Source organism: Anas acuta, chromosome 1 (assembly GCF_963932015.1).
Source record: "Anas acuta chromosome 1, bAnaAcu1.1, whole genome shotgun sequence".
NCBI classification, from domain to species: domain Eukaryota; kingdom Metazoa; phylum Chordata; class Aves; order Anseriformes; family Anatidae; genus Anas; species Anas acuta.
In genome coordinates, this window is record NC_088979.1 from 7,933,512 (window position 1) to 7,947,620 (window position 14,109).

At 55.8% G+C, this 14,109-nt stretch overlaps 2 protein-coding genes and 1 pseudogene across 2 annotated transcripts in view; 2 read left to right on the forward strand and 1 right to left on the reverse strand.

Moving 5' to 3' along the window:
* LOC137847173 (coiled-coil domain-containing protein 81-like) overlaps positions 1 to 4,693 on the forward strand; it is a 68,018-nt gene extending 63,325 nt beyond the window's left edge. Inside the window, exon 4 of the transcript XR_011090921.1 lies at positions 4,674 to 4,693. The gene's annotated coding sequence lies outside the window, so the exon portion shown is untranslated. The remainder of the gene's footprint in view (positions 1 to 4,673) is intronic.
* Positions 4,694 to 5,604: 911 nt separating this feature from the next.
* Positions 5,605 to 7,069, reverse strand: LOC137850059 (myristoylated alanine-rich C-kinase substrate-like). Its single transcript, XM_068670291.1, has 3 exons — positions 6,390 to 7,069; positions 6,070 to 6,217; positions 5,605 to 5,938 (listed from the first exon to the last, which is right to left on the reverse strand). The coding sequence occupies exons 1-3, from the start codon at positions 7,020 to 7,022 to the stop codon at positions 5,820 to 5,822; spliced, it is 900 nt and encodes a 299-aa protein (XP_068526392.1). The 5' UTR covers positions 7,023 to 7,069; the 3' UTR covers positions 5,605 to 5,819.
* A 1,541-nt stretch (positions 7,070 to 8,610) lies between these two features.
* LOC137850027 (dynein light chain 1, cytoplasmic-like) lies at positions 8,611 to 12,913 on the forward strand (annotated as a pseudogene).
* The last annotated feature ends 1,196 nt before the right edge of the window (positions 12,914 to 14,109 follow it).

A 14,109-nucleotide genomic window follows, 5' to 3' on the forward strand; every position in this document is an offset into this window, starting at 1 on the left:
AGCTCTCACCATCTCCTTAATCTCCTGGCCAGATATCAGAGACTTGCATAGTGTCCCATGCAATAGTCATAATAGTTAGCAGTTATTCTGAAACCCCCCAGATATCAGAGACTTCAAGGAAAAGCCTACAAATACATTGCCCTTCAAGCTCTCTATTGACACGAATTGCTAAACCATTCCTTTGCGAGGTACGTGAATTATATACATTAACCACTCTGTTCTTCTTAGACTTGTGGTTATACAAGGGTATGTAAGACAGAAGGTCACATTCATCATACCATGCGGCCCTAGCATTGTTCCATACTGACACAAATCAGATGAACATATCTCACAAGGGGAAGGGCAAGCGCTGTGCTGCAGCCTGGCCCCAAACTCAAGCCCCTGCCTGCGAGGCTCACCAGAGAGCAGGACAAGTAGCCACTGCATCTGTGTGCCCATTGCCGGGCTGTTTCACGGGTTGCCTTTGTGGCGATTTGATGTTTCTCTCTAATCATTGCATGCTCAGCACAAAGCATGTTTTTGCAGGCATTGCTCTCCTGCGCACACTGCCAGTGTACAGCCAGGGAAGCAGCTGCTGCAGCAGCTCAGAGCAGAAGGCCACGGTTGTTCACTCATCCAATGCAGCTGCAAAGGAGCCTCCATTTTTTCGGGGAACTCCAGACCTCTGGGTACAGCAAGGGACAGGGTTCCCCTATCTCTGGTTCTCTCTCTCCCCTCTTTGCTGGGAGGGTCTGGATGAGGGCCTCTACTTCTCTGATTTGGCAGGTGGCTGCCACAGCTTGCACCACGGCTTCTCCTTGGGCCAGACCTCAGAAAAGAGACACTGGTCCTCGCAGAGAGCTGCCGCCTGCTGGAAAAGCAAGACCAGGTTGTTGAGCAAAAGCTATAGCAGCAAATCCTCGTCTTGTGTGCTTGCAAGATGCTGGCAATCACAGAATCACAGAATTTCTAGGTTGGAAGAGACCTCAAGATCATCGAGTCCAACCTCTAACCTAACACTAACAGTCCCCACTAAACCATATCCCTAAGCTCTACATCTAAACGTCTTTTGAAGACTTCCAGGGATGGTGACTCCACCACCTCCCTGGGCAGCCCGTTCCAGTGCCTAACAACCCTTTCAGTAAAGAAATTCTTCCTAACATCCAACCTAAAATTCCCCTGGCGTAACTTTAGCCCATTCCCCCTCGTCCTGTCACCAGGCACATGGGAGAACAGGCCAACCCCCACCTCGCTACAGCCTCCTTTAATGTACTTATACAGAGCAATAAGGTCACCCCTGAGCCTCCTCTTCTCTAGGCTGAACAAGCCCAGCTCCTTCAGCCGCTCCTCATAGGACTTGCTCTCCAGGCCCCTCACCAGCTTTGTTGCCCTTCTTTGGACCCGCTCAAGCACCTCGATGTCCTTCTTGTAGCGAGGGGCCCAAAACTGAACACAGTACTCGAGGTGCGGCCTCACCAGAGCCGAGTACAGGAGGACGATCACCTCCCTAGCCCTGCTGGTCACAGTGTTTCTGATACAAGCCAGGATGCCGTTGGCCTTCTTGGCCACCTGAGCACACTGCTGGCTCATATTCAATGCATCAGGTGAGCTCCACAAGGATGGCAGAACAGGGATAGGGTTGTTACAAGGGTAGTGCTTCTGAAGATTTGACGTTTCTCTAACCACTTCATGCCCTTCTCCCCTGCAGGAAATAGGCTGCCTGTGCCGTCAGCAAGACAAAAGAACTCTGCAGGAACTGATGGTTGAGGAGCAGCTGAAGAAAGAGTGGGAGGCACAGCACATGTGGGCCCCGTGCAAGGCTCATGGCAAAAGGGATGGAAGAGAGAGGGCCTGGGTATGACAAGTGCTTTCAAGCACTCAAGAAGGAACCTTTCTCTTCTCTCAGGGGGCCAAGTGCACACTCTTCCCCTCTTAGCTCTGCCACGAAGCTTCTCTCCAAGAGAAAAACCTGCCCTTTCTGAGCCTTGTTTTCCTTCGTGAAAGATGAGGGCTCCTGCAAAGCCCGCTGCCCTGGAAGTGTTCTTGCCCTTAGCTTCAGAGGCCGAGGGCTGGGGCCTTTCATGCTGCCTTTCTGAGAGAAAGCAGGCTGCAGGGAAACTGCCCTGAGCCTGGGGAAACCCTGAGGGGACGACTGCCCCACTGCCATGGGACAGCTCCCACATTAGCACTCCCCTCTAAAAACGCTCCCTGTTTCTGCTTCCCCTGTAGCAGAAGATGCAGGCGGAAATGCAGAGGCTGCAGAGGGGGTGTGCTTCCTCCATGGCACTCATGGACCTGAAGAACGCTCTGCAGCTGGTACCAGTGGAGATGAAGCATCAGCATGTCCTCATCCCTCTCCCTCCAGCAAAGAAGGCTGAGGCAGCTCCCCTCAGCAAATCAAGTGCCAGGTAAGTGTGGGCCAGCTCCCACAAAGGCCAGGAAAAGCTGAGCTGCATCAGGCTGCCCGAGGGATCCAGCATGCGGGTTGCTCAGCTCTGGGCTTTGGCTCTCCATCCCCTGGCTGCTTCGGGGAGGCAATGACCGTGGAGAGGACCTTGCCTCCAGACGTTCCCCTGCAGACCCAAAGTCCTGAAGCTCCCCTGCAGCCGACAGTCACGTACCCACAGTGGAAGGGGGCTGTGCTCCCTGCTCCTGGGGCTGCGGGCAGGCAGAGCTGGGGACCTTCAGATCCTACCTGAGAGTTTTTTTCTCTGTTGACGCAGCTACCAATTAGTACGGAGTGTGCAGGCGGGGAAAGTGATGGAGAAGAGAAAGGAGGCCTGGAAAATCACAGGGCTGCGGCGCACAGCCTCTGTCTTGCTTCCGCGATTGCGCTCTACACACATTTCTAATTTCATTTCATTAAGATGTAATATTTATCTTTATTTCAATAATATTTATCTTTATTTCATTAAGATTTAATAAACAAATAAACGGCTGTTCTACAGTTTTTTTTCCACACCCGAATGGATCACTGTGCACGCTCCGCAGGGCCTGCTCGAGGTTTGTACGGGCCAGAAATGAGAGAGCTTCATTCTCGGTACCGGGTTGCTGAGCTCGCTGGTGGCCCTACAGGAAAGATGCTCCCTGAGTGCACAGAGAGAGAGAGAAAAGCTGCTCCCCGACAGGGCAGCTCCTGACCCTTCCTCTGACAGCCCTGGCGGCCATTTGGCAGTTCTGCCTTCCCCCCCGCGCCACAAGCTGGCTGAGGCCTTGGCCTGTCTGCAGCACGGCTGTCAGTGGTGTCGGGCGGCATCTAGAGCCAAGAGGCCTTTCCTTTTCTTTGTGCTGAAGGAAACTTTGTGCTGTCTGGAGAGGCAGTGCCTCTTTGCTCCAAGTCTTGCAGGGTTGCCTCTCACTTTGTGAGCCCTGTTTTTCGTCAGCATTTGTGAGGGGCTTCTGCATGCCCCCCGCTCACTTGTTGCGGCCAGGGCTTCCCCCCAGGATGTCTGGGCAGGCCCATGCCACTGGGCAGGCTCTGGGTGGGCCTCGTTCCCTGCAGGGGCAGGCGTCTGCCGCTGAGCCCAGAGCCCAGGAGCGGCTCCTGCACTCGCGGCTGCCCCTGCGCGGGCTGCTGCCGCTGCTTCTGGAACCTTCCTGCAGCCTCTGGCAGCTGGCGCCTGCTTGGCGGCCACACGTTGGGCTTGGCAGCCTGGCATCTGCAGGCCGTGCCAGCCTGCAGCATGGCATTGGCGGCCTTGTTGCCGTCCCCAGGGCATGGCTGAAAGGAGATTTGGGGCATTTGCTTTCCAGGGGCTGGGCACGTTGGGGATGCAATACCCCACCACGTGCACAGGCAGTTCGCACTGAACAAGGTGGGCTTTGCAGCCTCGTCCTGCCCTCGTAGCCTGCTCCTTCCTGCAGCTGCCACCCCACAGCCCGCCTCCTCAAGCAGAAGAAACGCCCCAGCGGTAGCCTGCAAAGTGCAGGTGTGCCAGGGGCCCCTTGCTGCTCTGGCAATATGCACAACAGAAGAGCCCAGCTCCAGCAGAAGGACGGGATGCGTACTGCCTGGCGCTTGTGCGTTGCCTGTGGCCCGAGTGGGCAAGCCAGCATGTAGCCGGAGCCGGTTCTCAAGGCTTTCCCTATTAGTTGGGAACCCCGTGGAGGGTTTTTCCTGAGCTGAGGGTGTTGGCTGTGCTCTTCCTAGCCCAGCTCTTCTGTAGGGGGCAAAAAGGAGGGAGCTGGGAAGCTCCCAGACACTGAGGCCATCTCCAGGGCTCTCCGCAGTGACGCCATCTGGCACCTTCCCATGAGCAGTGGCCAAAGCACAAGGGCCCATCTTCTTTGTTGGGGAAGCCCCGCGCTGCATTTCCAGTGCCAGAAATGCTTAAATACTGCTCCTCCTTTCTTGCTTTTCAGCGTGTCTTAGTACCTGGGCTGGGTGCCTCCTTCCTTATTAAAGTGGGGCTGCTCTTGTTTTTTGCTTTGAGCTCCTCCAGGTAAAGAAGCCCACTTTTCAGCTCTCGGAGAACTTTGCCTGTCTTCCCGGAGTCCCACATAAGAAAGAAAGAGACTTTTCCTGTTTCTTTCTCAGGTGAATTTGGCTGCATCGGCAGGAAAAGTGTCCTGACACATGTCCTACTGACTGTCTTTTCCTTGCCGGGCAGCTGCTTGGTGAGCAACGGCTGTTGCAGCACTTCCTCCCCTTGCGTGCTTGCAGGCTGCTGACAGCACATCAGGAGAGCTTGCAGGCTGCAGACAGCATGTCAGGTTCTTGCAGTGGAAAATTCCACTAACCCTGCATTTTCAAAAGGGATTGTGCGGGCATGGCAGTAGCATACCAGGTGAAGTATTTTAAGCAGATAAGGGGAATGTCCCACAGTCACAAAATGAGGAGGATAGCTAAGAAAAGCAGGAGAAACAGGGCAAAAATCAGTAACAAACAAACAAACAAACAAATAAATAAATAAATAAATAACGGGCATTCTGGTCACGAGAAATGAAGAAAAAAATAATTAAAAAAAAAAAGGAAGAGGGGAAAATAAAGGTTGGTCAAATAAAATTGTACATATATGGTGTAGTAGTAAGCATCGCGTGGTTTGTGAACCTGATTCTCCCCCTGTACTCAGCTCTGGTGAGGTCGCGCCATGAATACCCTGTTCAGTTTTGGGGCCCTCACTGCAGGAAGGACGTGGAGGTCCTGGAGCATGTCCAAGGAAGGGGAAGGGAGCAGCCGAAGGGCCCAGGGAGCAAGTCGTGTGAGGAGTGCTGAGGGAGCTGGGGTTATGTAGCCTAGAGGAAAGGAGGCTTGGGGGAGACCTTATCACTGTGTACAAGGACCTCAGAGAAGGTTGTAGTGCGGTGGGGGTCAGTCCCATCTCCCAAGCAACAGGCGGTAGGAGAAGAGGAAAAAGTGGGGCCGCGGGAGGTTTAGGTGGATTTAGGTTTAGGTTTAGGCAAAAAGTCTTCAACAAAAGGGTTGTGAAGCATTGGAACAGGCTGCCCAGGGAAGTAGTTGAGTCACCATCCCTGGAGGCATTTGAAAGCCATGTAGATCTGGTGCTGAGGGACATGGTTCAGTGGTAGATTCTATGATTCTGTACTTCTCTGACTGTGAGAGGCCCCGGGTTGGCATGGCCTGCACCACTCTTTCTCCTGAGATCAATGGCACAGAGAGGAGCACTGGGGGCAAAAGTCTGCCTGAGCTTTTATTCAGAGCAGAAAGCAGAAAGCAGCTGCAGCTGAGCTGAGGCTGGGGGCAGGATGTGGTGGGGCATCTGAATTCCTGGGGCGCTGTCCTGTGCCTCGCAGTGATGCTTCCGTGGGCGCTGCAAAGCTTCCTGAGGGTCAGCTGCCAGCTCCGAGCATCCTCCTGGGACTGGCACAGCCGGGCGCGGCTACTCTCGCTGTCCTGCGATGCAGCTGCAGCGGAAAGCCCTGCGCAGCGCGCGAAGTGCCCTCCTGATGCGGGAGGGCCGTGGCTGGCGCGCTGGGGCTTGTGCGAGGTCAAGGGTGCCTGTGGGGGACACAGAGGTGTAGGTTAGGGCCTGAGCGGGTGTTGGGCGAGCCTGTCCCCCCCTCCAAGGCCTTTCCCCGGGGAGGGGTGGCCCAGGACCAGCCAGCCCCCCTGCGCGTGGTGCTGCCAACCTTGTGCTTGGTGCTGCTCGCTGCGCTGAACAGGCCCGGCCAACAGATCCTGGGACGGCGCTTGTGTCTGGGATGTTGCTGGCTCATCCGCTGGCGTATCTTTGGTGCAGGAGGAGGACTGCGCTTGGCCTCCCTGCTCGATGGCCACCTGCATGGGGAGAGGAAGAGCACGGGCAGCTGAGGAAAGGGATGTCAGCCCTTGTGCCTGGGCCATGTGGAAATGCAGAGCAGCAAGCAGCTCCCGGCACGCACACCCAATGCACTGCTTCTGCCTGGGGCTGCCCTGGATGCCTGGTGCCCACCACGTGTGCTGTGCTTACCTGGTGCCCAGGAACCAAGGGAGTGGCTGCTGCTCCTGCTTTGTCAGCTGCTGCTGGGCGGAGATCTGTGATGGCCTCCCGGAGAGGCTCTGCAGCCAAAGGAGAAGCCCCTTCTCCACCTTCTTCTTGTGGCGTTGCTGCTGCAGCGAGAGGGGCTTCACTGGCCTCCCCCACAGGGCCTCTGGCCAAGGCAGAGGCCGAGGATGTACATTCTGCAGGCTCTGGTGTGGGAGGAGGCACCCTGGGCACTGTGACCCAGGGAGCACTTGCTGCCTTGCTTGGGGCTCCCGCTCCCTGGATGATGGCTACAGAGTGGAGTAGGACTGCAGCCACGATGGTGTCAACTCTTTCATCCAGCTCTTCATCAGAGACACTGCAGGCATGTCGGGCACGTCCCTGGCTCTCCACCATCACGGCAGCGCTGTGCTCACTGGGGCTTGCACAGGCTGATGGCTTCGACTGTTGAGCCCCACGTGTCAGGGGAGGCGCTCTGTGTCCCTCATCTTCCAGAGCAGGGGATGCTGGAGGACTTGCTGGCCTGCTCTGTGCCGGTGTTGTTGAAGTGAGAGGCGTGCTGTGCCTCTCTTCCCCAGGAATTTCTTCCTGGGGAGCAGCTGATGGGACAGTGTCCATGGTTTGCAGCGAGCCAGGAGAGGCGCTTGCTGGGTGTTTTGCTTCTGCTGCTGCCTCCCTGTCCACACTGCTGGCTGCGCTGCCCTCTTCCTGGGGAACGTCCTGTGCGTCTGTGAAGAGGCTGGTGAACCTGGGGTTGATCCAGGAGTTGATGATGACGATCTCCTCCTCTTCATCCCATCCCCCAGGACTGCTCTCTTTCTTGCCCCGGCCTTGGCTTGTCCCCTCGTTGCCTGTCCCCTGCCTGGGTTTGACGTGTTTCTCTTTCTGTTGTTTTTTCTTCTTACCCTGGCCTGGGCTAGCTGCTGCAGGGTCTCTGCTGGAAGCCCTTGCTCCTGCGCATACCCGGGAATCAGGCCCTGGCAGAGCAGTGGTCCGCCTCCTCTCCATGTCTGTCTGGACCCCGGCTGATCTCGTTGCTCTCCCTGTGCTCCCCGTGTGTGCCAGGTCCCCCAGTGCTCCAGCCAAGGCAGATGCTGAGGATGTAGCGTCTGCAGGCTCTGCTGTGGGAGGAGGCACGCTGGGTCCTGTGGCCGAGGGAGCACTTGGTGCCTTGCTCACGGCTCCCTGGCTCATGGCTACAGCACGGTGTAGGACTGTGGAAACGATGGTCTTGACTCGTTCATCCAGCTCGTCATCACAGGCACTGGAGGCATGTCGGGCACGTCCCTGGCTCTCAACCGCCACCGCAGTGCTGTGCTCACTGGGGCTTGGAGAGGCCGATGGTTTTGACTGTGGAGCCCCACATGTCAGGGGAGGCGCTCTGTGTCCCTCATCTTCCAGAGCAGGGGCTGCTGGAGGACTTGCTGGCCTGCTCTGGGCTGCTGTTGTTGAAGTGAGAGGCGTGCTGTGCCTCTCTTCCCCAGGAATTTCTTCCTGGGGAGCAGCTGATGGGACAGTGTCCATGGTTTGCAGCGAGCCAGGAGAGGCGCTTGCTGGGTGTTTTGCTTCTTCTGCTGCCTCCCTGTCCACACTGCTGGCTGCGCTGCCCTCTTCCTGGGGAACGTCCTGTGCGTCTGTGAAGAGGCTGGCGAACCTGGGGTTGATCCAGGAGTTGATGATGACGATCTCCTCCTCTTCATCCCATCCCCCAGGACTGCTCTCTTTCTTGCCCCGGCTTTGGCTTGTCCCCTCGTTGCCTGTCCCCTGCCTGGGTTTGACGTGTTTCTCTCTCTGTTGTATTTTCTTCTTACCCTGGCCTGGGCTAGCTGCTGCAGGGTCTCTGCTGGAAGCCCTTGCTCCTCTGCATACCCGGGAATCAGGCCCTGGCAGAGAAGTCGTCCACGTCCTCTCCAGGTCTGTCTGGACCCCGGCTGAACTTGTTGCTCTCAATTTGCACCCCGTTTGTGCCAGGTCCCCAAGTGCTGCTGATCGTTGGCCGTGTTCCCAGCTTTTTTGCGTCTTCTGCAGCACTTCAGACACGCGGGAGTGTGCTGTGTCCTGCAGTGCCATGCAAGATTCTGCAGGGCTGTGTGGGGCAGGGTGCCAGCTCTTCTTTAAATTCTGGGGCCCAGTTGCGGGCTGAGGTGGTGTTCTGTGTCCTTTGCTCGTGGGAGGTCTGCCCACGGGAGGAAGCCTTGCCTCCCTCATGGCTCCCTGGTTCCAGGCAAGGCCATTTCTTATTGCAGTGGAGACAAAGGCCTTTACTCGGTCTTCCATTTCTTCGGCAGGGGATGCAAGGCTGCTTTTGGACGACTGCCGACTCTTCGAGTTTTGGGCCGCTGCTGTGGTGAGAGGTGGTGTTCTGGGGCCTTTGGTCCTGGGACCTCTGCCTGAGGGAGAAAGCCTTGCCTTGCTGCTGGCTCCCTCATTGCAGGCTAGAGCGTTTGTTATAACAGTGGACACGAAGGACCGTATTGCATTGCCCATGACCTCGTCAGGGGCCACAGGGCTGTGTGGGCCACGTTCCCGCCTCTCTGCCCTCTCTGCTCTCTCCCTGTTGCCAGAGATGCAGGGAAGAGGTGGCAAAAGCTCTTGCTGGCTGCGGGCCTCTGTTCCCAATGACTTTGCCTTTCCTCCCCCTGAAGAAGCAGAGGCTGCTGCTTGCAGAGGGGGCAGCTTGCAAGTGGCCCTTTCAGACGATGATGCCTGTGCCGCAGGCACTTGCTTGGGTGCTGCTGCCGGAGTCGCTGCCTGCCTTGGCAAAGGCGGCAGGGCTGGCAGCTGGATTCTCTCGGCCTGCCTCACCCCACGGTGAGGCAGTGTCTTGATGTCTTGCGGCTTCTTCTCCATCTGCAAGAGAAGCGAGAAGAAAGGCCAAGTTACTTGGGCCATTTCTGCCATTCTGCTCCGTGTCCCCGCTAGAAGTGCTGCTGTGAGCTGCCCTGCAGCGGCCCCCGGCACGCCCTGGCAGCTGCCCACGCAGAGCGGGGCTCAGCCTGCCAGGGTAATGCCCTGCCTGTCTCCTCCTGCGAGTGCTGCCTGCTCATCGCAGGCTGCCAGGGCTGCCAAAGATGTTCGACCGAACCCTCCTGGGGCTCCCGACTCCGTGTGGCAGCTGCCAGTGTGACGCACGCTCTCTGGGCACGACCGCACCGGCAGCCTGTCCGCATGGAGGGACGGTGGAGGCAGCTCCTGGCTGCGCACAGCCAGGTTGAATTAGGCCACGCTGCTCTTTGTGCCTCTGGGCACAGAACTGCCAGGGCCACGTGGGCTTTGGCTGTCCTGGGGGTGGGCTCTTCTTGGAGAAGCCCCAGGTTTGGGAATAATTGTGTCCAGGTCGGAGGGGCTCAGGGCCAGCTGGCCGACTCACTCCAGCACCGTTCTCCTCATACTGGTGCTCTCGGTGCCATCCCATCACACTGCTGTCCCTATCTCGCTCCCTGAGCCTCACCTGGCGCCGCTCCTGCACGCTCCGCTGCCCTTCAGCGGGCTGGGAGTCATCCTTATTCTGCTGCTCCATGCTATGCTCCAGGTCCTCTGACCAAGAACTCCAACGGGCACCCAGGGGAGCTGCTGCCTCCTGACAGAGCTGCTCTCCTGAGAGTGAGTGGGCAGCCCGGGGCTCGGGCTTTATAAGGGACACCGTTGCCGTGGGTACCCCTCCGTGTCACAATGGCCTTTGGGTACGCATCACAATGCCCCGGTGGTTGCCATGGGGCCCTCAAGCCCATATTCTGGCAGACACCCCAGGGACACCGTCTCACACACCCACAGCAGGATCTGCATTGGCAGGTACCTCTGGCTCCTTCCAGCCAGTGCCCCCGGCTCAGCCCCAGCTCAGTCTTTCTCAGGGCAGTCAGCTTAGCTCCCTAACTGCTCCCAGGTAACTGCGCGTTACCTGCTCTGCCAGGAGATGCTCTGCTCGGTCGTCCGCGTAAGCTTCCTGGCTCTTTTGCCTGACTGCCCACACATCAGCAGAGACTGCACTCGAGCTTGGACGCCCATCAGGCCACCCTGGCAGTGCAGCTGGAGCAGGAGCAGGAGCAGGAGCAGGGATTCCTCCTGTGTCCGGGCAGCCAGAGGCCTGTGGCTCTAGGCACTGTGAAGTGCTCCCAGAGAAGGTGGGCGCCAGGGAGCCGGTGGAGCTGGCAGAGAGGTGGCTTGAGGCAGGCTCTGGTGGGGCTGCGAGAGGAAAGCCCTGGGCAGCCGTAGGACGAGTTCCTGCTCCTTGCTTTAAGAGCAAGCTGTGGAGAAGCTTTCAGCAGCAGAGCCACAGCTGTGCCACGCTGCTGTTTAGCCTGCAGCTTCTCTGGCTGCTGAAGCAGGTCCTATGCTTCGGAGTTGTGGCTGAGACAGTGTTGGTAACACAACGGTGTCTTTGCTGGAACAGGTTGCCCAGAGAGGCTGTGGCGTCTCCATCCTTGGAGATCTTCAGAAGCACAATCCTCGGAATTGTGCGTAAAGCTCGTCCTTTGGGGAGAAAGAAAAGGAATTGGAAAAACAACCCCAAAACTAGGGAAAAGGATAAAAAAGCACAGGTTAGATATTGTCCAATTGTCTGGCCTGAAAAGCCATTAAAAGGAACTTTGCTCCTTTGGCCACAACGCAGGTCTGATGAAAATTCCCGCTTCAAGTTTACAGGTAAACAATAAGACTCCTTTTCCGCAGGAGGAATCAAGTTATGCTCCCTCTAACCCTAACATTGCAGCCGAGGCAGCAGGAGCTGCACCAGCAAGGAAGTATATGTGTAAGTGTATGTGCTTGAGACAAAGTATTGGATCTGCTTGAGACAAAGTATTGCTGTGAAGGGAGTGACTCCTCACTCTAGAGTAACACTTGTAACAGTAACAGTAGAAGTTGTTGTATAGCAGATACAACATGAGAATCCTGTAAGGGGATGGCCTGTCCCGCATGGCAAGGGGTAGTACTGGCTCTGCGGCAATAAATGCAGGAAGGTGTTGCCCCTTGGCTGGAAGGGAGCTTGCACCCTGGGGGCAATAATTCCACATGTACCTATTATTGAAGACCCACAACGCCAAAGCCCCCTGAGACCGCACGCAGAATTACGAGGACTCCAGATAATCCTCTAGGAAACCGAACCAGGGAATTTCACTCACCGGAGAACTAGAAAATAAGACTCTGCACGCAGTCCAGGCACTACGAGAGGAGCTAAGAAGCTTCTCAGAAACAGTACTTGTGTTGGGTCTGTCTGAGCTGGAGTCAGCTTTTCCCTGCAGCAGCCCACACAGTGCTGTGCTCTGCACTCGTAGCTGGAGCAGCACTGATATCGCTCAAGTGTTGTGTCTGTTGCTGCGTAGTGCTGGCACGGCATCAGGACTCCTTCCAAGCCCCCAAGAGCCAGCAGGCTGGGGGTGGGCAAGCGATGGGGAGGGGGCATTGCCAGGGCAGCTGACCTAAACCAACCAAAGGGATATTCCATAACACCTGATGTCACACTCAGCAATAAAAAGGGGGGCTCTCCTGGGGGAGGGGGCTGTTCCTCCTGAACAACCACTACGCGTTTTGAGGCCCTGCTTCCCAGGACGTGGCCGAACATCGCTCGTTGATGGGAAGTAGAGAATATTTTTTTTCCCTCTCTCTGTGCTTCCGCACTGACTTATTGTTTCTCTTGTTTCTTTTTTTCCTCCCCATTCCCTTTCCCTTTAATTAATCCTTTCTCATCTCAAACCTCGAGTTCTCTGTGTTGTATTTTCTCCCCCTGCCTCTTTGAGGAGAGGGGGAGTGAGAGAGCGGTTGTGGTGGAGCTCGGCTGCCCACCTGAGTCAAACCACAACAGGCCAACAGGGCTGCTGGTATTGGCTGTGTTCCCTGTTCGCTGCAAAGTGCCTGTGCACGTGGTGGGAGATTGCATCCCCAGCTTTCTCAGGCCCTGGAAGCAAATCCCCCCAAAGCGGAGCAGTGGCGTCACGAGCGGAGCCCCGGAGGCAACCGCGACTGTCTGAAAGGCAGGCATCAAGAATGCGGGCATGTCAGAGGAGGAGCAGCAAGATGCTGTTGATTGCGCCACTCAGACCTTGGCGAAGCACATCGAGAAGGGCATTGCTGCGCACATCGGGAAGGAATTTGACAAGAAATAGAATCCCACTTGGCACTGCATCACAGGAAGGAACTGTGGCAGCTACGTGACTTCTGAGAGCAAGCACTTCACCTACTTCTAGCTCAGCCAAGTTGCTATTCTTTTTGAGTCTGGTTAGAACCACGGACTCCTAGTGACACTTGCATCTGGTTACAGGACTTTGCTGGCTCCCATGGCTGGTTACTTCAGCCTTCCTGAGGAAACAAACCTTGATCTTCAAGGGCAATGGCAGGGATTATGCTATAGCAGAAGGTGTTACATTGTGGAAATAAAAAGGAAAAATACCAACAAAATGTATTCATTGTTTTTTTTTTTTTGTTTTTTTTTTTTTGTTTGTTTGTATTTATTGTAATAATTGTAATATTGTATAAATCGGGCCAAGCCCCAATTTAAAATGTTGAAATTAAAAGATTTGGATCCAAACAAGTCCATGCATCTGGATGGGAATCATCCCAGAGTGCTTGGAGAGCTGGCTGACATCATTGCGGGACCTCTCTCAATTATTTTTCTATGGTCTTGGCAATCTGGAGAGGCCCCAGTAGAGTGGCAGCTGGCAAAAGTTGTACCAATTTTCAAGAAGGGCAAAAAGAAGACCCCGGTAATTACAGGCTTGTCAGTCTCAGGTCAGTGCCTGCTAAAATTAGGGAGAAGATTATCCTTGAAGTTATTGGAGAGCGCCTGGGGGACAGTGCAGTCATTTCTCCCAGCCAACATGGGTTCACGAGGGTTAGGACCTGTTTAACAAATTTCTTTTCCTTTAGAACAATTTTGATTTCCATGGGCAGGCACGGCCCGCAGATCCCAGGCTGCCAAGCCCAACGTGCGGCCGCCAAGCAGGCGCCAGCTGCCAGAGGCTGCAGGAAGGCTCCAGAAGCAGCGGCAGCAGCCCGCGCAGGGGCAGCCACGACTGCAGGAGCCGCTCCTGGGCTGTGGGCTCAGGGGCAGACGCCTGCCCCTGCAGGGGATAAGGCAAACCCAGAGCCCAAAACCAACCCCAAGGGTACTGCATCCCCAACTTTCCTAGGCCCTGGAAGCAAATCCCCTAAAAGCGGAGCAGTGGCGACGTGAGCAGAGCCCCGGAGGCAACCGCGACTGTCTGAAAGGCAGGCATCAAGAATGCGGACATGTCAGAGAAGAAGCAGCAAGATGCTGTTGATGGTGCCACTCAGGCCTCCCTGCCCACGCTGCTGGATGAGCTGCCCTATGTGAGAAACACTCCGTAGCCAATAACTTAGGCTCAGGCGAGGATCTCAGTGAAGTAGTAATTTATTTGTGATTGCAATGGCGGGCGCCCCACAAGCAGGAGAGCGTGCCTACTAGTTCCAAAACACAGTTTATATACCTTTTGATGACAGGACCCTCCCCTGTTTCCCCACTGTGTGAGTAATCCAGGTTCACAATCTATCTGATGCTTCACAAACAACGCATGGCCTTCGGTTGCCGGCCTGTTAAATTTCAAATTTCTTTTGACGTTTTTACTGCTTGAAGGGGTAATGTTTCTTCACTTATCTGACTTGACTTAACACTGCAATTTTCACCTAATATTGTCCTAAGGAATCTGGTTGTCTGCATTTTACAAGGTCGCCTGCTAAGCTTTCTCATCACTGT